At 40.8% G+C, this 23870-nt stretch overlaps 1 protein-coding gene across 3 annotated transcripts in view; it reads right to left on the bottom strand.

Moving 5' to 3' along the window:
• The window catches only part of stom (stomatin), a 65127-nt gene extending 46590 nt beyond the window's left edge, over positions 1-18537 (bottom strand). Inside the window, exons 1-2 of one of the 3 annotated variants that reach the window (XM_060935446.1) lie at positions 18374-18537; positions 10786-10818 (exon numbers count right to left, since the gene is read on the bottom strand). In XM_060935446.1, the coding sequence (XP_060791429.1) occupies positions 10786-10818; positions 18374-18434 (94 nt within the window). In that variant the 5' untranslated portion in view covers positions 18435-18537. The remainder of the gene's footprint in view (positions 1-10785; positions 10819-18373) is intronic. The other 2 variants (XM_060935445.1, XM_060935447.1) reach the window with 2 other exon arrangements.
• Positions 18538-23870: the final 5333 nt, after the last annotated feature.

Genomic DNA, 23870 nt, shown 5'->3' with positions numbered 1-23870 from the left:
TCGCACGCTAGAGTCTGGTGCACTTGCGACTCAGTCATTACAAGAAACACCTGATGCTGATTTGAGCGCAATCAGAACAGATACGGAAGCTGCTCTCACAGAGGGGTCAGTCCATGAAATGATGTTACTTTTCATTGGTCCGGGTTTACATAATCATTTCATCTTTAATTTCCATGATTTAAATAAATATTTAGCAGACTATCCATAAATATTGTTTGAAGAAATAAAATAAATTAAAAAATGAAGTTTTCTTTTGAAATAAAGAAATGTGAAACATTTTCTTCCCCTGTGACTGGACACGGATGACACGTTTTTTGTGACCTGGAATATTTGCTGACTTTGAGCTTAAATAAACCTTCATTACTTTCTGAGAATTTCAATAAAATTAGTTTCATGGTACTTGCAATTTAGTTTTACACTCACATAATAAAGTTAAGAAGGTTCTATAAACTATTTAGCTTCGAATTCATCCACTAAAAATAGGTTGTGAACGTAACATTGTGATGTCCTACCGTGTTACGTTAGAAACCAGGCTTATAAAAAATGATAAAACGAGTTGAAATCATGATTGATGTTTTTAATATAAAGAAGAATATACTATAAAACGATGTAGGTAGAAAGAAATTTAAACAAACGGCAATAAAAGAAATTAAAGCCGCAAGCGGCCTCGACGGGCCCTCGCGCCAGCGGCCAAGGGGGGCGGGGGCATGCATCCCCGCGAAATTCCTTCCACAGCTTCCTCGGCAAGAGACATTACTCCCACAATGGCGACAAAGCACAGAATTGGACACATGGCAACAATAGGGTCTCGCACTGTACGGTGCTCGGGGCCTAATAATAATAGCGAAAGTGCACAAAATTTGGGGTATATGTCAGGTGAGCTATGAAGAGTTTGCGAATGAAGTTCGATGACAATTGAGTAAATAGAAGATGAGATATAGATTTTTGAAGAATAAATTTTTGGTTTTTCCCATGTCAGTAGGTGGCGCTATGCTGTACATGAGCGATTATGAGTTGGAGAAATAAGTGTCTACAACAGCAACGTACTATCACAAGGTAGTGGTGTGAAGGAAAAGCATTATGGAATTATTTCCCAAAAACCCGTTTTGGAGCAATTGCGTCGGCCAAAAACAGCGCCCCCCATGGACGAAAATTCCCAAAATGTGGTATACATGACATGGGAGGTAGTAAGAGGGTGGCCGTGAAGTTTGACCAAATTTGAGGAAAGATTGGATTTTCTGCCCAAAAAAGCGCCCCCAGTGGCGAAAGTGCACAAAATTTGGCGTATATGTCAGGTGAGCTATGAAGAGTTTGCGTATGAAGTGTGATGACAATTGAGTAAATAGAAGATGAGATATAGATTTTTGAAGAATAAATTTTTTGGTTTTTCCCATGTCAGTAGGTGGCGCTATGCTGTACATGAGCGATGATGAGTTGGAAAAATAAGTGTCTACAACAGCAACGTACTATCACAAGGTAGTGGTGTGAAGGAAAAGCATTATGCAATTATTAACCAAAAACCCGTTTTGGAGCAATTGCGTCGGCCAAAAACAGCGCCCCCCATGGACGAAAATTTCCAAAATGTGGTATACATGACATGGGAGGTAGAAAGAGGGTGGCCATGAAGTTTGACCAAATTTGAGGAAAGATTGGAATTTTTGCCCAAAAATAGCGCCCCCAGTGGCGAAATAGCACAGAAATTGGGTCACATGTCAGAAGCCCAATGAGTGATTTGCGTGTGAAGTATGAGCAGTTTTGAGCAATCAGAAGATTTGTTAGGAATTTTTAAGCATGTAAAATTTTGCATCGAAAATTGATTGACGTATAACTTCTGAACGCTGTATCCTACATGAAACGTATTTAGTAACTTTTGTCAGCCATGTCTGTAGATGATGTGTATCAATTTTGGTGACATTCCTATGAACGGTCTAGGAGGAGTTGCGCCGTCTTCGTGGCCATGCATTTCGCACAAAAGTGAAATTACCTCACTTCCTGTTGGGCGTGGCTAATGCATTGGCATTACATTTTTGTCCGGCTTAGTGAGATACATATGCGTACCAAATGGCATGCCACTACTACAAACTACAAGGCACCCAGGCACCCTAATGCGGGAGGCCAAAATCACAACGACTTAGGGGGCGCTATAGAGGCCCTGAGCCCCGGCCAAGTTTGGGCTTCTGGTTCTGAGTAGCGGTGGCAATTCTCGGAACTGGCGCCAAATTTCGTGCGTTTTCGCCCATGGCAAGTGCCCCGAAAATGGCCCAACAGCGGAGAAAAATAAAGAAGAAGAAGAAGACGGAAGAAGAAGAAGAAGAAGAAGACGGAAGAATAATAATAGTGAACTCTTACAAGAACAATAGGGCCTTCGCCCATAGGGCTCGGGCCCTAATTAAAGCCGCAAGCGGCCTCGACGGGCCCTCGCGCCAGCGGCCAAGGGGGGCGGGGGCATGCGTCCCCGCGAAATACCTTCCACAGCTTCTTCGGCAAGAGACATTACTCCCGCAATGGCGACAAAGAACAGAATTGGACACATGGCAACGATAGGGTCTCGCACTGTACGGTGCTCGGGCCCTAATAATAATAGCGCCCTAATAAGGGTCTTGTAAAGAGTTTGCTTGCCAAGTTTGACAAATCAGAAGCTGCAATATCATTTTTGCCATAACCAGCAGCCCCAGGGGCGAAAGTGCACAAAATTAGGCGTACATGTCAGGTGAGCTATGAAGAGTTTGCGTATGAAGTTTGATGACAATTGAGTAAATACAAGATGAGATATAGATCTTTGAAGAATAAAATTTTTGGTTTTTCCCATGTCAGTAGGTGGCGCTATGCTGTACATGAGCGATTATGAGTTGGAAAAATAAGTGTCTACAACAGCAACGCACTATCACAAGGTAGTGGTGTGAAGGAAAAGCATTATGGAATTATTTACCAAAAACCCGTTTTGGAGCAATTGCGTCGGCCAAAAACAGCGCCCCCCATGGACGAAAATTCCCAAAATGTGGTATACATGACATGGGAGGTAGGAAGAGGGTGGCCGTGAAGTTTGACCAAATTTGAGGAAAGACTGGAATTTTTGCCCAAAAATAGCGCCCCCAGTGGCGAAATATCACAGAAAGTGGGTAACATGTCAGAAGCCCAATGAGTGATCTGCGTGTGAAGTATGAGCAGTTTTGAGCAAGTAGAAGATTTGTTATGAATTTTTAAGCATGTAAAATGTTGCATTGAAAATTGATTGACGTATAACTTCTGAACGGTTTATGCTACGTGAAACCTATTTAGTAACTTTTGTCAGCCATGTCTGTAGATGATGTGTATCAATTTTGGTGACATTCCTATGAACGGTCTAGGAGGAGTTGCGCCGTCTTCGTGGCCATGCATTTCGCACAAAAGTGAAATTACCTCACTTCCTGTTGGGCGTGGCTAATGCATTGGCATTACATTTTTGTCCGGCTTAGTGAGATACATATGCATACCAAATGGCATGCCACTACTACAAACTACATGGCAACCAGGCACCTTAATGCGGGAGGCCAAAATCACAACGAGTTAGGGGGCGCTATAGAGGCCCTGAGGCCCGCCTGGATCTGGGCTTCTGGTTCGCAGTAGCGGTGGCAGTCTAAGAAAAAGGAGCCAAATTTCGTGCGTTGTCGACCATGGCAAGCGCCCCAATAAGGGTCTTGTAAAGAGTTTGCTTGGCAAGTTTGACAAATCAGAAGCTGCAATATCATTTTTGCCATAACCAGCACCCCCAGGGGCGAAAGTGCACAAAATCTGGCGTAGACGTCAGGTGAGCTATGAAGAGTTTGCGTATAAAGTTTGATGACAATTGAGTAAATAGAAGATGAGATATAGATTTTTGAAGAATAAATTTTTTGGTTTTTCCCATGTCAGTAGGTGGCGCTATGCTGTACATGAGCGATTATGAGTTGGAAAAATAAGTGTCTACAACAGCAACGTACTATCACAAGGAAGTGGTGTGAAGGAAAAGCATTATGGAATTATTTACCAAAAACCCGTTTTGGAGCAATTGCGTCGGCCAAAAACAGCGCCCCCCATGGACGAAAATTTCCAAAACGTGGTATACATGACATGGGAGGTAGTAAGAGGGTGGCCGTGAAGTTTGACCAAAATTAAGGAAAGATTGGAATTTTTGCCCAAAAATAGCGCCCCCAGTGGCGAAATATCACAGAAATTGGGTAACATGTCAGAAGCCCAATGAGTGATTTGCGTGTGAAGTATGAGCAGTTTTGAGCAATCAGAAGATTAGTTATGAATTTTTAAGCATGTAAAATTCTGCATCGAAAATTGATTGACTTATAACTTCTGAACGGTTAATCCTACGTGAAACGTATTTAGTAACTTTTGTCAGCCATGTCTGTAGATGATGTGTATCAATTTTGGTGACATTGCTATGAACGGTCTAGGAGGAGTTGCGCCGTCTTCGTGGCCATGCATTTCGCACAAAAGTGAAATTACCTCACTTCCTGTTGGGCGTGGCTAATGCATTGGCATTACATTTTTGTCCGGCTTAGTGAGATACACATGCGTACCAAATTGCATGCCACTACTACAAACGATATGGCACCAGGCACCTTAATGCGGGAGGCCAAAATCACAACGAGTTAGGGGGCGCTATGGAGGCCCTGAGCCCCGGCCAAGTTTGGGCTTCTGGTTCTGAGTAGCGGTGGCAATTCTCGGAACTGGTGCCAAATTTCGTGCGTTTTCGCCCATGGCAAGCGCCCCGAAAATGGCCCAACAGCGGAGAAAAATAAAGAAGAAGAAGAAGACGGAAGAATAATAATAGTGAACTCTTACAAGAACAATAGGGCCTTCGCCCATAGGGCTCGGGCCCTAATTATCGATGTTTTTTCTCACATCCTAACTTGGCGTCCACTCACTTCCTGGTTCGTTCACAACCTGCGAGACCTATTTACTCAATCTAGGTCAGCTGAACTGACGCGAGATAACTTCTCGCGGGATCTCGCACACCACAACACGTGCTCTAGAGAAGTGCAGATATAAGTGTGACTAAGTAAAGTAATGAATTCAATAATCTCATTTACCCCATATAGGATGAAACTGTTTCCTGTTAATGACTGTTGTTATTGTTCAAATCTTAAAGAGATTTTATGAAGTTTGTGAAATACTGGTATTTCATATTTTCAGTGTTTATGATGTTGAACTAATATTTCTAATGAATTCTTATTCAGTGTTAATGTTTAAAGTAAGCAAATAAAAGCAAAAAATTGATTTTATCAATATTTTTCCTTTATTTTTAAAAGCTTGTTCGTGTCCTTGTTACATTAGCAACCGGGTAAATATTTATGGATTTTATCATACATTGTAGAGCAGGAGTTATCTTAACAACTATGTTATATTTTCTTATATGGTCAATGCTTCATGGAAATAAAAGTTGTTTTCAGTTGTAAATTGTTTTAAGTGACTCCCTCTATGTCACATTTTGGTAACCCCATTTCATGGACTGACCCAGAGGCTTTGCGAAGTATTATCATAATCACCGTCACATTTGTTTCTAGCCATGTTTATAACAATGTTTAAATACCCTGCTTTCGGTTTTGCTTTCGTAAACTCCCCCACCACCACCACCCACTTGGAAGATGCTCTGGACATTTACAGTAATGCATTTATGTCTGAGAACGACAGTTGACTTGCTAACTTTAGGACTGCAGTTGTCATGAACAGTTTTGCACTCAAGTTTCCATCAATGAACAGTTTATAACTTCAACAAAGCAGACTTCATGTTAAAACTAATGAATTTCCTGGTTCCACAGTTATAATTTAGGCCAAAAAAAAAAAAGATAGTGTGTTTCCGGTAACATGAAATACTAAAATAAGGTCGGTAGGTAGGAAAAAGTTTTTTTTTTCTTAATTTTTTTTTATTTTGTTCGAAAAAATTAACACAAGTAAACATCTTACAAATAGTATTTTGGCACAGAATCCTTTATACCACACATCATAATAAAATAAAAGTGTTTTAACTCTTTAAACGAATAAAAAAAATATCGCGAGAGTTCGAGTTATGATCTACGGAAGCGATATTTCATGATATTTTCATGTAATAACGTGAAAACACCTCATCAAGAAATAACGTGAAAATAACGTCCTAGGCTAGGCTACTTCCATTAAAAGCAGATGGCCTAGCCTAGCCTACTGTAGACCTTGGGTCGAGCAAAAACACCGAGCAAAAACATGGCTGAATCCTGAATGACTCCTATTTGTATAAATAGGGGACTACATAGGCGGCAAAATGTAGTGTTTTTCCCTGCCATGGAAGTGCACTTGTATACTGAACAGGAAGCAATTTGCATGACAGCCTTGAATGAGGATTCAAAATGGCGGCTCGGCTCAGATTTCCCTTCCTCCTTCAGTGCGCTTCCATGTTTATGCAGGAGGGCGGATAGAAGTGGCGAAACATTTTACTTTTTATCGTTTCTTTCACAACTTGAATGCGTTGAAACAAAAAATTATGGCAAACTAACGCCGCTTACACTAAAAGATCGAGGGAAATTTGTAATAAAAACTTTACGGTCGGCAATTTCGACGCGGAAATTCTCGATCGGTTGGGTTACCGGAAACACACTATTTTTTTATTTGGCCTTATGACTCTACAGGACAGTTATAGAAGAGTTATTTATAATCACGTTGTCTGTCATCACCCAGATGAGGCTGGGTTCTTTTTTGAGTCCGGTTCCTCTTGAGGTTTCTTCCTCATGTCGTCCGAGGGAGTTTTTCCTCGCCACCGGCTTGATCATTGGGGATAAAATTAGCTTGTGTTTAAAGTCCTTAATCCTCTGTAAAGCTGCTTTGTGACAATAGCTGTTGTTAAAAGCGCTATAAAAATAAACTTGACTTAAATATCACGCCTGCTAATAAACACACTTCCTGCGCTTAGATCCGTCTACCTTATAGTGTCCGGATCCCCAAATCTTTAACCCAGCCACATACAAAAAGTTGTTCTCCTCCATGCTCTTCCAGGTTTTCATCTGGACGATGTCTGCAGCAGCAGGTAGTTTGAAATGTCGGGGAATTCAACAGATGGGTAATTTTCCAATTCATAAGAAAAATCCTTCTTTGTTAGCGTGTAAGGATCCAATCCCATTGAGTAGTTTCAATATCCGCTTCTTTTGAGCGTACTTCTTGGTTTTAATAACTTGTTTGGTTGTTGTACACAAACATGGCAATAGGTTCTTGTGTTAATAGACCAGACTCCACTTTTGGATCATTAATCCCTTTTGACTGAGAATGACCTGCATGCATGGTTTGGCTTCTGGCACATCCATACAGTTTTAAATATAATACCTACAATTAAAAACATCTTGTTTTTATTGCATTTATTTAATTCCTGAGCTCATATCTGTAACAACGAGTGATGTTGCATCCCCAGACCTTTCAATTACATGAAACCTGCAACGGATAATGTCGTAGGCGCCCAAATTAAGGTCAAGTGCCCAAAATATGCTACCAAAAGTAAAAAAAAAAAACGTTGATTAAATAAACTTGGCTGCTTAAAACCCAATGTCTTGACTTTCTTCTTTAAAAAACACCGAAATTAGCGAGAATTAGCATGTATTTCTCGTAATTGACGCAAAACCCGCACCATTCCCATGTTGTTCCGGGTTCATCGAACTAGCCGTAAGCCTCGTGCAGAGCACAAATTCTCCATCAACGGCAATCGGCACGCCATGATTTCGTGGAGGAGCGAGACTCATGTACCAATGACCAGAGCAGGATTTCCACATTAGGGAAATCTTCTTTCATATTGTTTTATGGCAGTTGGCAAACAGCTTTTAGGTGCATTACTGCCACCTTCTGGACTGGAGTGTGAACCAGAATGTTTACTATCCTATTGTTCTAAATTATCCTAAGAATTCCTGTATCATTTAAAAACCTAAAAATAGCCCGAAATCCCACATTATCTGACCTCAACTGCAATATCTCTCTGATATCTAGTGTCATATAATTTAAATCAGGTAAAAGACTAAATAAAAGAGCTATTCAGGACACAACTGTGTGTATTTAAGACACAGCTTGGGCCATTATTAAAAAATGTTCTGTTTCCGGTCCACCGGCCGGGTGAGTGCCGGTTGTGCGGTTGAATTTTTTTTTTTAACGCCGGTTTGTCGACATTTTTTTCGGGTTTGTAAATCTAAAATCGAACTTGACATTTATGCATTCCCAGGGCTTTCCACTAAAGCTCATACTAGCCAGCCATGACAAAAAATAAACTCCTGTGCACGCAGTTCCCAGGATTAAATGTATTTTCCACAGACCATTTATTTATTCACTTTACTCAAATACAAAGTAAAATGGCAGTAAATCTTTCTTTTCTTGCGTATTGCATCATGAGGCTTTCCTGGCTTGTAAATCTCTTATTTTCAGTGCATGACACATTCACGCAACTGAGCATGCTATGAATTAACAATGACAACGGTCTGCAGTGGTGGCTACACAATTAAACACAGCAAACATTTCTCCATTTGTGTGTGAAAATACACTCCAACGACTCAGTTTGGTTTCATTTACAACCAACAGTGTCTTTTGATGCCAGCATGTAATTGAACGAGAGAAGACTGGTTTACCGGAGACAAAATAAGCGTTTTCTCTGCATCTGCTCCCTCCGACGGCCCCGACACACTACTGCCTCCGCCGAGTGCGCGCGCACACCGCATGTCGGGGCCGCGGATGAGTTACTCTCCCTTGATCAACGAAGTCGGCGGGGAATTTGTGGTTATTATCAGTACAGACAGTGCAAATCACAACTTAAATGAGTGCGGTTCAGTTTGACATTATTGTCAGTCCATTAGATAAACATTTATTTTTATTAAAATCGAAAATTAATATTTAGAGCCTGTGGGCTACAAAAATAAGTCATTAAAGTAGTCGGCTGTACGGCCGGCAGCCGGCGCTTGTGGAAAGCCCTGCATTCTGCGCAGAATATAGAACTGAATCAGCTCTGCGCATGCGCTGTGCAGCACAAAAAAAAAATGGCAGCCACCATGAAGGAAGGAGATCCGGAGTTTTCAAACATTTGCTTAAGTGTGAAATCGCAAAATGGTATTCTAGCGAACAACAAAATAGTAAAGATTCAGAAAAACAAATCATTCAGTGATCATTTTAATAGTGTAATTTCATCCGAACTCGGCCTAACGGTCGATTTAGAACTACAAAAAGTCCGTGTGTCGGACATTTTAAGTACCTTTGTAAAAGTTTTGCAAATGTTGCAGTCAGCATTTAAAATGCTAACTTAAAGTTTTTGTACAAGTTTCAGTTGAGTAAACTGTCATTTTATTAAATGTGTCTGCTTTTGTAATAAAAAAAGTACTGAAAGAAAAAGCAAACACAGCATTGCAATTTCTTATCCATCCATATATATATATATTTTTTTTTTTTAAAAATCCCTCCCTCCCGACTGAAAATTTTTTTGCTCACCCGGTGGACAGGAAACGGATTTTTTTTTTTTAAGGATGGCCCTGCATCTTAAATACACACAGTTGTGTAAGTGTGGGTGGAAGGAGTGACTTGGAGCTTGGTCCTCTTGTTGATGATAGTCTTAGACACTGGCTTTTCATTTAAACTAAGATCTTTGACTTCACTACATGCTGTGAATTGCACTGCCAGTTCTTTTGATGTGAATGAAAAACCTTTTGTGTCGCAGGTCTGTTACAGGTTTGTCTCTTTTACCCCTTTTCCACCAAATCAGTTCCAGGGCTGGTTCGGGGCCAGTGCTGGTTCACAACTCGTTCAACTTGCGAACCAACTGAGAACCAGTTTGCTTTTCCATAGCTCAGGGTGCTAAGGGGAGCCACGTCATTATGTCACTGTGTACGTCAGTTACGTCGCTGCGTTTGCATAAACCTTGGCATGAACATCGAAGCAACAACAACACAGAGAAGAAGAAGCAGCAACAATAATGGATGACTGCTGCTTTACAGCATCCATGATATCTCGGCGCTTATTTAAAAATGGCGCCCTCTCGCGGTCTTGCTATTGCTGTTGGTCTTAACAACTCCGCCCCCCCCGCTGACATAAGCAGTTCTTTCCTCTAGCCCAGCAAAGAGCTGGTACTACCCTGGAACCGGTTTTTCTGGCCCAGAGCCAGTTCTTTGTCAGTGGAAACAGAAAACCCGGTTCCAAACTAAGCACTGGGCCCGAACCAGCTCTGGAACTGATTTGGTGGAAAAGGGGTCTTTGACAGCAACAGTGCAGAACTTTTTCCATTCACAGGCTCCTTTCCTCCAGGCTCTCCTCAGGCCCCAACACATCTTTTAAATACTAACCAACTGTATTCTAATTATTTTTGTCATGTACGTCAAGAGGGATTAATGCTGTAGACATTTTGCAATAAAGGTAAAAATAACATTCATAGATTTCTTTATTCATAACTTTGTAGCTAAAAAAGCAGCAGCAGGTTTAAACACAGAGTGCTGGGAAAACAGCACTTTGCGCGTGCAGAAAAGCCCAATTACCCTGTATCACGACGCAAAAAGCCCAAATTCAGAAACACAGGGTGTAGCCCAAATTATGTAATTGAAAGGCCTGATCCCATTAATACACTTTACAATAGATTATTAGATTCTAATAGAATAGTAGATGAGCCAAAATCATTGGGGTTAATGGACCCTGATTCATTACAAGTACGAATAGGTGGGGCTCAAAGCAGAAAAGGTTGAGAACCCCTGCTCTAAAGTTCAATGCAATTAAACATGCTACATCAACATTCACAGAATTTAAAGCAATTTTTTTTTCCTTCAAACTTCTCTTTACCTTGAAGATCAGCAGCTCTGTAACGGCATCGATCTAAAAACAGTAAGCAATGCAGCGTTTACTACAACGTTTCCTGTACACACACACTTATACTATATACTGGAAACACAATTACCAGTAATCATCCAGCAAAGGCAAAACCAATAAGAGCATTTAAAGAACACTGAAAGCATTAAACTACATTCGAATAGAAAGGGCTGTGCGTAAAATACTCGTGTTTATTTAAAACTAGCTCGATCTGTGATGTTTAAAATAACTGCATCACCACTGACTCTTTTCACACTCAGATTAAGTTCACTGTGTTTATAACGTCTTTATTTATTTGTAGATATTTCTATACTTGTATTGTTCTTTCATACAAGCTGTATACAGTATTTTATTTTATGGTAAGTAGTCAAGCTAACAGCTATTATTATATATACAGGACACTCTTTCCATGGAATAAAAACCATGTGTTCTTTTCGCTTCGACCGGGTTTCATTCATCTGGTTTGATAGCATGCAATATTGTTCGCATATCACTTATCCAACGTGTATTACGTCACTCTACCCAACGGAGAATGAGCGTTGAATATGGTTTACGATATTGCATGGTTGTCAAGACAACATGACGTCACACATCAGAGACGTAAAACTTCCGCGCTAGCGAGCGACTGGGACAATTTGTAAATGGCCTCCAGGTTTGCTTCGTTAAATACGGAAGATTTCGAGAGAATTTTGAAAGAGAAAGACTCGTTGAACACCCGAAAGGAATGTGTATGTATAATAATAATAATAATAATAACAACAACAACAACAACAACAACGGCTGGCTTTTTTTGTGGTATATCAGACATATTCCATTCATATCTCAGATATACCATCACTCAACGCCAGCCAATATTATTTAAATATGTCACTCAGATCTGCGATGTATTTTGTATGAAAAATGAGTTTTTCAACACGAGAAGATAAACTTCATATCTTCAAGCCAATGCATGATTTTCTTTTTATTATATCGACACAAACAAAAAGTACCCAAATTTATCAGAACAATTCATCAATTTCCTCACGCGTGGCATACAAGCTGTGTCCGAAAACACTCACTCATTCATTCACTACTCCCTATATAGGGAATTACTATATATAGAGGACCATAGGCTTCGCCAGCAAGCCGTGCAGCCGTATTTTACACGGCCAATTATCAAAAAAACACGGCCTATAAATTTTCTACTAACCCATGCTAACCAAAATTTTGTGAATTTTTTTTTTTGGTGAAGTAATTTTGTGCATTTCTGTGGACATTTTGTCAACGGTTTCCCGGGGCATGCCCAGCACGCGTGCTTTCCATATATGGAAGTTAAATCAAGAAAATCAAATTCACCACCAAAAACGTAGCGTTCTTATTAGCCAGACTTTGAAACGAGGCTTGAATGGAAGCAAAACACTATGAGTTTTGAGAGCTTCGCCAGCAAAGCTCGGCAGGTTTAGAATGAGTAGGTCATGTATTTAGAGAAATATCTTCACAAGTTTATCATACAAGCACGATAAACATACTGACAGAAACTTTATACTTTACACTTTCCTATGTGCCCACTGCCAAATAATATAGTTTTTAAATAACCTAAATTACAAGAAACATAAAACTTGTAACCTTCCTCAGTCACACCGAACTCGCCGCACTGAGAGCCCACTTCCGCGTTCATAAAAGACTGTTGCCATGGTAACGGCATGATGATCACTTTCACTCGTTCGGTTTCGATTGGTTTCTCTTTTGCCAAGATTTACATTATCTTAAAGCGTACCTTCATAAACTACCATTATTATTGAATTTTTTTTTTTTTTTTTTTACAGTATTTACATTTCAAGTAACTACAGGAAAATTTCCTTTTGTTTGTAACTTAATTCCACTCATTTTTAACTCCTGTTTATTGCACTTTTTAACAGAATCAAAATGATTCCTTTGTGATATAACATTTGCATTATGTATATTTTGTAAAATCAAAACTTGTTAAAGGTATCTATTATTTTCAGTTGTGTATATATAGTTCATAATCTTCAGAGTCGGCTGAATCTCATTTGTTATCTTTGTTGTTTATAGTAAAGATGTATTCTGTGTAAAAGGACTTGATTACAGCAATTTGTATTTTTTTTTTGTCTCAAATGCACTAGAAATTATAATTTAAGGTTTCTGCTTTTATTGCAGGAATTTGTAGAAGATTTTATTGGTAATTACAGTGATTTATAAAGTTCTGGTTAACGAATAAGAAACTAAATTTAAACTTTGTTATAACATTTTATTAAGTTAGTAAATAAAATTTGTCTTAAAATGCCTAATAAAATATAATTCACACTTAAAATTAATGCTTTCTTTCAATTCTTTGTAAAGCTCAACTGTAGCTCCAGAAGTCACCAGATTGCACCAGAAAGGAATAAATTTTCAAAATTTGGCACCCCCACAGTCACGACCAAGTTACACTCCATACTTTCAGAAAAACACTCCCAAACTTCCCAATCCTGGCTAAACCCCTGTAGAGGACTATATAGTGAGCTCATTGGTAAAAAGGAGGGGGGGAGGGGGGTTGGGACTACCACGCTGCGGTATTATTTACGTCATTACGGTTGCACAATTAAAACGTGCCGATCAGTCTGTTGGTGGGTTTTCAAAACAATAAATGCATATTACATTGAGCGTATTTCATCCATCCATTATCCGTAACCGCTTATCCTGTGCAGGGTCGCGCGAGGGCAAGCTGGAGCCTATCCCAGCTGACTACGGGTGAGAGGTGGGGTACAGCCTGGACAATTGCAGGGCTGACACACAGACAACCATTCACACCTACGGTCAATTTAGCGCCACCAATTAACCTAACCTGCATGTCTTTGGACTGTGGGGGAAACCGGAGCACCCAGAGGAAACCCACACAGACACTGGGAGAACACGCAAATTCCAAACAGAAAGGAAAGGCCCCCGTCAACCGCTGGGCTCGAACCGAGGACCTTCTTGCTGTGAGGCAACAGTGCTAACCACCACGTTAATACATGCAAAGTACTTTGTCTCTGCTGCAGCTTTCAGTTCTTTTAAATCAAGGCTGAATACTTTCTTCTTTGCTGCTGCCTTTTATTAAATCAAATTTGAGGCTTTTGTTTAATTCCTCGCTCTGCACTGTAACTTTTATTCTTGTATTTTATGTCATTCATACATGTCAACCTTTGGTCAATCAAACCTGTAGAACCAACCTCCAAAATCCGTATTTCCCTTATAAAATCCTTATAAGATGCAAATTAAAATAATTTACCTAAAATTTGAATGATAATTAACAATGATGTATCCAAGTTACTTTTTATTCAATATTAATAACAAACCTTCAGAATGAATACAAAGCTCCAATGTTTGACAAAAACACAAAGTGTCACTCTAATGTTCTGAATTGTACTCCATGACAGCTTTTTTAGCACTCTGCACCAATACTCACTAGGCTGCATGTCACAGCAAGTGTCTGTGTTGATCTTACACTGCAGTAGGCCAGGTCAGTGTGTCTGCATTCAGGTTCTTTCTGCTCTCTGTGTGTATCTTCCTGACTTGAGAGAAAACTCTCTCACAGTCAGCATTACTGTGGGGTAAACAGAGCACTGCCTAACTTGAACTAAAACGCCCTCTACCTTGTGTTTTCTGTCTTTTCCAGTTGTTGGCATATCAGTTTTTGAGCGCGCAAATACTGTCATCAGTGGCTGATTTTGCCTTTGGCTTGCATTCCGCTGATGTAGTTTCGATTTGAAATGTTCTTTCACATCATACACTCCCGATGCTGCAACTTTGATGTCATGCACACACAGTGTGCAGTGTGCGTATTCTTCGTTTTTGGAGGCTGCCAGTTGGATTATGCCATTGAAAAGGTCCTCCCATTCAGGGAGAAACCTACCGCTGTATTGCGTTTTGAATTTCTTTGCCGGAGTGCCCATTCAGAATCTTTTCAGTCGCTATTAAAAGTCGCTCAGGGGGAAATACGCTTTTCAAAAAAAATGTTACTTCACGGTTGCCGGGATTCTCGCAATGCGGTGTGCGCATGATCAGAAGTTGAACAAAGTCTCGCTACCACGAGATAATGCGCGATTTCATAAGACTCTTTACTGACTGTCTGTGCTTTCTGTGGTGTACAGTACGTTTGTAAATGTTATGCGCTCTTATCGTGGGAATTGATTATAGCTCTAAATAAATATTCAAGTTTTTTTAAAGAATCCGTATAACTTTATTTGTACGCCCGTATACTACGTTTATTAAATCAAATCCGTATAAAATACGGACATTCCGTATAGGTTGACATGTATGGTCATTCTATTTTTAATTGTACTTGAATGTCCGTTTATAACGTGTTCCTTCCTCCGTCCATTCACCCCAACACAGTACAATATTATCGCCACTTTCATGCCACAGCTTATAAATCTGTCTCATAAGGAAAATAAACTACTCAATCTAAAATGCTTAACGGTCCTTATGAAACAGTTTTCCTTTCAGTACGACCGCAATGCATGGTGGTACTTATTGCTTGGTTAGTGACCATCGGTTGTACACTACTTTTCATGGTGCATTGTGGGATACTATGAGTGCACTATACAGGGTGCAATAATTCTCACTATACATTCGGATTAGTCTGGCTAACGCGACAAAGCTCTACGAGCTATTGGTCTGGCCAAGATATTAAGCCCAACCGTTTCCCAGAGCCCGTGGTTGACCCGCCTCCCTGAAATGCCTGTTTGCTACTGGTCGAAGCCAGAAAAGGCTGTGACAAAGCTTAAACCAATCACATCACTCTTTCCTCTGACGTATGCGACGCGACGGGGCTAACTGGTAGATTAAACTCTTACCGAAGCCGGTCGGGAGCAAGGCGAAAACGTCCTTCCTTTCAATAAATCCCTCCAGGGCTGCTCTTTGCTCCGTTTTCAATGAGAACTTCCCATTGAATGCTTTCAATACAGCATCTATGCGTAATAGATGCGGAAGCGTGAATGAAGCGCTTCCGGCATAGATTCTGTAAACAATCTATGGCTTCCGGTCGCAGTTCTACTACGTCAGTGCCTTGAACACACCTCTACCCAGGGCCGTTGGAGATGCTCAAAGTTGATTGGTTCCCGATTTTTCGGGAGCTTGGAAGAGCTGTAGATAGCTTGCCTGGCCAGACTAAGCTCGCAACAGGCCCTCGTGTTGCGTCACGCTTAGGATGGGTGGGCCCAGGCTACATTCGGATAGCACTACAAAATGGCAAACTCACTATATAGTGTGTGATTTCGGACACAGGGATAGAGATTTATGCCACAGTTTTGGTTCTCCATATGAGTGGTGGATTTCTCAGTAAAACACTCGTGTCTATATAATATATATTCTACTGTGACACTTTTCTCGCTCCCCCCCCAAAAGTGATAGAAACAGGTTTCCATACAGCCCAGACTTGGGCTGGCAGAGTAAATGTTTTTAAAGTGCATATCACGGTAAATTCAGGAGCAAGATCAATGTAATTCTCGTATTTTATATTAAACTTTGGTCAAATATCTGTCACATTTTGCATTTTGTGCAATTTTTTTTACCTTGCGCAATACCAGAAAAATTCAGTTGAAATCAAGCCATTTGAGGCGAATTGGTCCGCCTCTGAAAAAACTCGGCATTTGGATTTCCCGGGAAACATTGATTTTCATGACGTCACGTACGGGACGCCTCCTTCTGAATCCTACATCAGCGCTGGTTTGCTTATGAGAAAACGACCTGGTGGTTTTCTGCAAATTTCTTCAACGTTATCATGTAATTATTAAAATGGTTAACAGACGTATCGTAGGAGGGTGTAGCAACATTACATTCTTCATCCAAAGGTGAAGTAACATTGCGCTCATGTGACAATTCCATCTCTGATCTCATTATCTGTAGCCGCTTTATCCTGTTCTACAGGGTCGCAGGCAAGCTGGAGCCTATCCCAGCTGACTACGGGCGAAAGGCGGGGTACACCCTGGACAAGTCGCCAGGTCATCACAGGGCTGACACATAGACACAGACAACCATTCACACCTATGGTCAATTTAGGCTACGTTTACATTAGACCGTATCTGTCTCGTTTTCTTCGCGGATGCACTGTCCGTTTACATTAAACCGCCTGGAAACGCTGGGAAACAGGAATCCGCCAGCGTCCACGTATTCAATCCAGATCGTGTCAGCTCCGGTGCTGTGTAAACATTGAGAATACGCGGATACGCTGTGCTGAGCTCTAGCTGGCGTCTCATTGGACAACGTCACTGTAACATCCACCTTCCTGATTCGCTGGCGGTCATGTGACGCGACTGCTGAAAAACGGCGCGGACTTCCGCCTTGTATCACCTTTCATTAAAGAGTATAAAAGTATGAAAATACTGCAAATACTGATGCAAATACTGCCCATTGTGTAGTTATGATTGTCTTTAGGCTTGCCATCCTTCCACTTGCAAGTGGTAAGTGATGTGCGCTGGGATCTCACACACAGCGGCTCAGTCCCGAAAACACTGCTAGTGTGCTTCACTCGCGCGCTGTGTGAGCTGCGCAGGGCCGGAGTGCGCACCCTCCAGAGGGCACTCGCTGTTCAGGGCGGAGTGATTTGGAGCGCAGGATGCCTGCGGAGCCGAGTGTATCCGTGTATTGGTATTGCTGTGTGCACACTAATCGTTTTAAAAACGTTAATCTGATGATCCGCTGATACGGTCTAATGTAAACATGGGCTTAGAGTCACCAGTTAACCTAACCTGCATGTCTTTGGACTGTGGGGGAAACCGGAGCACCCAGAGGAAACCCACATGGACACAGGGAGAACATGCAAACTCCGCACAGAAAGGCCCTCACCGGTCGCGGGGCTCGAACCCGGACCTTCTTGCTGTGAGGCGACAGCGCTAACCACTACACCACCATGCAGCCTGCTGGCGCTTCCGCACGTGACGTCACGAATCTGGCTCCAGACCCCATTGGGATTTTTCCAGACGCGTTTTGTTTTTTTTTTTTCTGCTGTAGATAGATGGCTTTGTGCACAATTACCCGTCTGGATGAGTGTGTAAAGGGACATACTTTCATTCATATATATATATATATATATATATATATATATATAAACAAAAAAAAAAAACCGAATTTGGTCCAGGATATGCACTTTAAGGGTGGCAGTGGCCCCCTGTTGCCACGCCCCTGATTATATAACAGTGATATATATAAAATCACTACAATAGTTATAAATAGCACTATAATAGTTCTGGTGCATATGTGAGAGTTTTCCTTGCTCTAACACACCCACTTCCCCTCAGGAAAGATTTGTAATTCACTGATTTGATAAATTATGTGAATAAGAGAGCAAGGAAAACACTAAAATGTGCACTCCATCGATAAAATAATAGCTGTTTTAAGATTTAATCAATTTCTCTTTTATTGTAATGAAAGTATTTGAAATATATAAGCTTTTTTTAACGCAAAACTCTTTAAAACAAACAAACGCCGAGTTGGATAGCATTCGGTTGCTAACCCACCGCAGGTCCACCCCTCACAACCACCATTCTTTAACAACAACACACACACACTTGTTATTCTCCAGCGCTCTAACAGCTTTTACCTGTCTGATGGTTCTTCCTTCTCTCTTCTCTCACTGAAAATGTTTCTTTACTTTCCGCCATATTAGAAAATACCGTTAAATCGCCCAGGACGACGAGACGCAACCTAACCAACAGCCCCTGCCTCCCTCAGAAGACGCAAAGAAGCACGAGCTGCAAGTCGTTGATTCTCACGCGCACGCATAAACCCCGCCCCCGCTCCCAACGCGTTACTACGTAACGACCCAGAGCGTCCGCCATGTGCTGGAGGTCGCTTTGCCTGTAAACAAATCAGTGCATTGGTTTTCCTTCTTTCTTCCTAAAGACGTTTTGCTTCTTTATAAGCTTTTGAAACACTACTACTAAAGGTTTCTAAGAAGAAGAAACCTTTATTTGTCACATGCACACTGAAATTCATTCTCTGCATTTAACCAGAGCATTTTTTAAGGATTTTCCACTACGAGACCAACTGGTCTGGGCAATACAATCACAGGCCCCAGAGTCCATGCAGCTGCACCGCTGTGGCATATATATTCTGTGATGCAAATTGCCGCATTACGAATCCCCGTTTCAGCCAGCATAATATCAACATAGTTAATGCAGTGCCAAGTTACCATAACTTCATCATAATTAGATTAGATTAGATTAGATTAGATTAGATTAGGGGCGGCACGGTGGTGTAGTGGTTAGCGCTGTTGCCTCACAGCAAGAAGGTCCGGGTTCGAGCCCCGTGGCCGGCGAGGGCCTTTCTGTGTGGAGTTTGCATGTTCTCCCCGTGTCCGTGTGGGTTTCCTCCGGGTGCTCCGGTTTCCCCCACAGTCCAAAGACATGCAGGTTAGGTTAACTGGTGACTCTAAATTGACCGTAGGTGTGAATGTGAGTGTGAATGGTTGTCTGTGTCTATGTGTCAGCCCTGTGATGACCTGGCAACTTGTCCAGGGTGTACCCCGCGTTTTGCTCGTAGTCAGCTGGGATAGGCTCCAGCTTGCCTGCGACCCTGTAGAACAGGATAAAGCGGCTACAGATAATGAGATGAGATTAGATGAGATTAGATTAGATTAGATTAGATTAGATTCACTTTATTCATCCCACATCGGGGAAATTCAAGTGTTACAGTAGCAAGAAAATGTCAAACAGATAACAAATAAAACTGAAATAAAAATTAGACCGAAGGATTAAATACAGAGGGCTATTTGCATTATCTACCGTGAAAAAGTATAGAAAAATTGCCTTATTGAGAGGCTCGGAAAAATTGCACATTACAGGTAGACTCTGTATATATATACACACACATATATACATTAATATATATATATATATATATATATATATATATATATATATATATATATATATATACACATTAATATATATATATATATATATATATATATATATATATATATATATATATATATAAGTATGCATAAAAATAGTTTAGGGCCTATATTATTGCACATAATAATTGCATCGATGAGAGAGGGCAGAGGTAGTAGTGGTGAAGTAGTGCAAATTAAACGACAAACAGGTTATTGGTGCTACGTTACAAGTTGTGGATGTTATACAGCCTGACAGCAGTAGGTATGAATGACCTGCAGTACCTCTCCTTCTTACACCGTGGGTGTAGCAGTCTACTACTAAGTATGGTAAAATACTAAAATTACACTATGAGTTTAAGTTATTGTTTTATCAACTTTCATAATATTATGTATTTTAAGAAACAGTGAAAAATAAGAAATAAGAAAATCTTCAATTTTATTGCTCAGTGTGAAACATAGTATCAAATAACTGTATATTTAGTCTATAATTTGGAAATTGAAACAGTCTTGACAACCCAACTTCATCTCATCTCATCTCATTATCTCTAGCCGCTTTATCCTGTTTAGCCCAGGAGTAATAGGGTTATACCCGGAACAAATTAGTAACAAGCTGAAAATTTCAGAATATGTTCAGAATACCTTTAGGAATAACATACTAAAAAAGTCCCTGGAAATCCCCCTTGTGCTCTCTGAGAAATTCAAGATGGCGTCCAAAATGGCCACCAAATGGAGATCTGCCCATATCTCAGGCCCAAAACAAAATATTAATGCAATTAAAAGGTCAGAATATATATGTTTTGTAGGGTAGGAGAGTAAATTCCAACATGTGTGTATTAATTACATTGTGTATTAACATTATATAATAACAATGTACACATTATTATAACAGTATATTTGTGTATAATGTGTTCGCTTGCCATGTCTGGTTAGACTGTCATATTTTTGGCACTTCACCAGTTCACATTTATGAATGTGCACAGTACTATGAATGTGTGTAGGTTTCATCCAGTCCGATCCTTGAATCAAGTATCAATCTTGAAACGCCCTGGTCCATAAATTCACATCCAAGAAGAAATAACAATGACTTACGACAAAATAATCGTTATGGTATCATGAAGATATCTCATATGTTTTTGAAATGGCTTCAGTTCTTAATGTTTAGGACTAATAATTACAGACTTATAATTGTAAATCTATACATGTGCTATTTAATGTACACTACCGATTATAGAGTGTGGATCCATTGGTTACTCGTTCACTCCGTCTCATCCTATTCTGTTCACAAAACAACAAACGCAATTACTAGGGGTTGGAGCACTTCTCATCTCATCTCATTATCTCTAGCCGCTTTATCCTTCTACAGGGTCGCAGGCAAGCTGGAGCCTATCCCAGCTGACTACGGGCGAAAGGCGGGGTACACCCTGGACAAGTCGCCAGGTCATCACAGGGCTGGTTGGAGCACTTATTTTCATTAATATTAATTAAAGTAAATTGGTGGTGTAAAATGAAAAATGGCATGTTAAAAGGTCATGCTGAGTTTAGTCATTTTTTGTCCGAACACACTGGCATTGCTAGTAGTAAAGACTGGCGCTAGAAACTCAAAGATTAATTTTTTTCCACCCTTAAACAAGCTTGAATAAATTCCCTACTTCATTGATGGTACAACAAAGGTCCAAGCATTACAACTGAGGCACTGAGAAGTGTTTAAGTCTACTCATTGTTTATAAGCAAGAGCTTTTATTGAGGCAGACCTTTTTGTCATGAAAGTCGCCGGAATGTTGAAGAAGTGTACTGAAACAGCTTGCCATTGTAGTTTTAGAAGATAGAGTTCTCAAATTTAATTTCCCTTTAATATTTTATCAAAGCTTAAAGATGCACTAAATATTAAGGAAATTGATGTCTAATTGTTGTCTTACATTATGTTCATGTATGTAGGTAGCCTACTAAGCTAATCTGTCAATCATGTCAACCATCAAATTCCATGTAATTTCCACATTAATGACCTTGTAATCTTGGTTAATTTTAATTTTAACAGTGTGACAATGGTGAATTTGCATTGCTTGTATGAGAGAACATATAATTTAACATTTTAATTGCATTTATATTATGTTTTATCCCTGAGATATTGAAAAATCTCCAATCGGCGGCCATTTTGGACGCCATCTTGAATTTCTCAGAGAGCACAAGGTGGATTCCCGGGGACTTTTAGTATGTTATTCCTAAAGGTATTCTGAACATATTCTGAAAAATTCAGCTTGTTACTAATTTGTTCCGGGTTGGACTCAATTTTGAGCTAATGCGCTTGGGCTAGTTCTACAGGGTCGCAGGCAAGCTGGAGCCTATCCCAGCTGACTACGGGCGAAAGGCGGGGTACACTCTGGACAAGTCGCCAGGTCATCACAGGGCTGACACATAGACACAGACAACCATTCACACTCACATTCACACCTACGCTCAATTTAGAGTCACCAGTTAACCTAACCTGCATGTCTTTGGACTGTGGGGGAAACCGGAGCACCCGGAGGAAACCCACGCGGACACGGGGAGAACATGCAAACTCCGCACAGAAAGGCCCTCGCCAGCCACGGGGCTCGAACCCGGACCTTCTTGCTGTGAGGCAACAGCGCTAACCACTACACCACCGTGCCGCCCAACCCAACTTCAATATTTCTTAAACATTCCAATCCAAAGAAAACAGTCTTGTGAATTTGGACCAGCAATTCAAGCATCTCCCATAATCCCATTTCAGTTTTACCTTTCAGCATCAATCTAACATAACTTGGTTTAAAATTTGGTCTCCCAGTGAAGCTGGTTTGGCATTGACTAGGAGACCAAATCTGGCCACTGGGAGACCATTTGGTCTCCCAGTAACTATGTTAAAAAATGCTCTGCATTTAACCCATCTGAAGCAGTGAACACACAAGCGCGCACACACACTCAGAGCAGTGGGCAGCCACACCAGAGCGCCTGGGGAGCAGTCAGGGGTCAGGTACCTTGCTCCAGGGCACCTCAGCCCAAGGCCGCCCCATGTCAACCTAATTGCATGTCTTTGGATTGTGGGGGAAACCCACGCAGACACGGGGAGAACATGCAAACTCCACACAGAAAGGCCCTCGCCGGTTGCTGGGTTTGAACCCTGAACCTTCTTGCTGTGAGGCGACCGTGCTAACCACTACACCACCGTGCCACCTTTTTTATTTTAAATTTTTTTTTTAGAACTAATCCTGACAAACCAAACGTTTTAATAACCGTGATGGTGAATAACAGTTCACGATGGAATCAAAAGTTTGGATTTTGGGTGAAAAGAAAATAAATATCCACAAAGCAGAATTCTATCTTCATGTAATGATTGTTCAATATTGGAACTGTCTTATAACATAGTCTGCATTTTTAGCGCAAACTTCAGCAGTTTCCAGCAGACATTTCTTGCAGAGTACCTCAAAGGTCGATATTGGGCCCTTTGTTATTTTTGATCTATGTTAATGATATTACCTCTTCCGTTAGCTGTAAATTACTGCTCATGGTCTACATATAACAAAGTGCAAGAGTGCAACAAGTGCAACACTGCAGACAGTAATGACACAATGGACAATAAACGACACAAACAACATGAAATGCAGACACATGCAACATAAGGTGCAGAGGTGAGTGTGTATATTGAGGTAGTATATGAACGGAAATAAATAAATGTAAACTTTGTGTGTGTGAGAGACATTGTAAGGCATTTTATCATGGTCAAGGTCGCAGTGGGTTTGGGAAGACTTGGCTAAGGTGGGATGAGAGTCCATTGGAGGACAGCATGCAGACACATTGACACCAAGAGGCAATTTAACATAGCCAATCCACCTCCTCTTCTTCTTTTGGCTGTTCCCATCAGGGGTCTCCACAGCGGATAATGTCCCTCCATCTCCTCCTGTCCTCCATATCTTTTTCTGTCGCACCAACCATCATGTCCTCCTTCACCACATCCATAAATCTCATCTTTGGTCTTCCTTTTTGTCTTCTACCTGGCAACTCCTTCTTCAGCATTCTTTTCCCAATATGCCCTGAATCTCTCGTTTGTACGTGTCCAAACAATCTCAATCTAACCTCTCTCACTTTGTCTCCAAGCTGTCCTACATGTCCTGTCCCTCTAATACACTCATTTCTAATTGTGTCCAACTTTGTCATTCCCAGTGAGAATCTCAACATCTTCAACTCT

The sequence above is a fragment of the Neoarius graeffei genome, chromosome 12 (genome assembly GCF_027579695.1).
Source record: "Neoarius graeffei isolate fNeoGra1 chromosome 12, fNeoGra1.pri, whole genome shotgun sequence".
NCBI lineage: Eukaryota > Metazoa > Chordata > Actinopteri > Siluriformes > Ariidae > Neoarius > Neoarius graeffei.
This window is presented reverse-complemented; position numbering and strand designations above follow the sequence as displayed.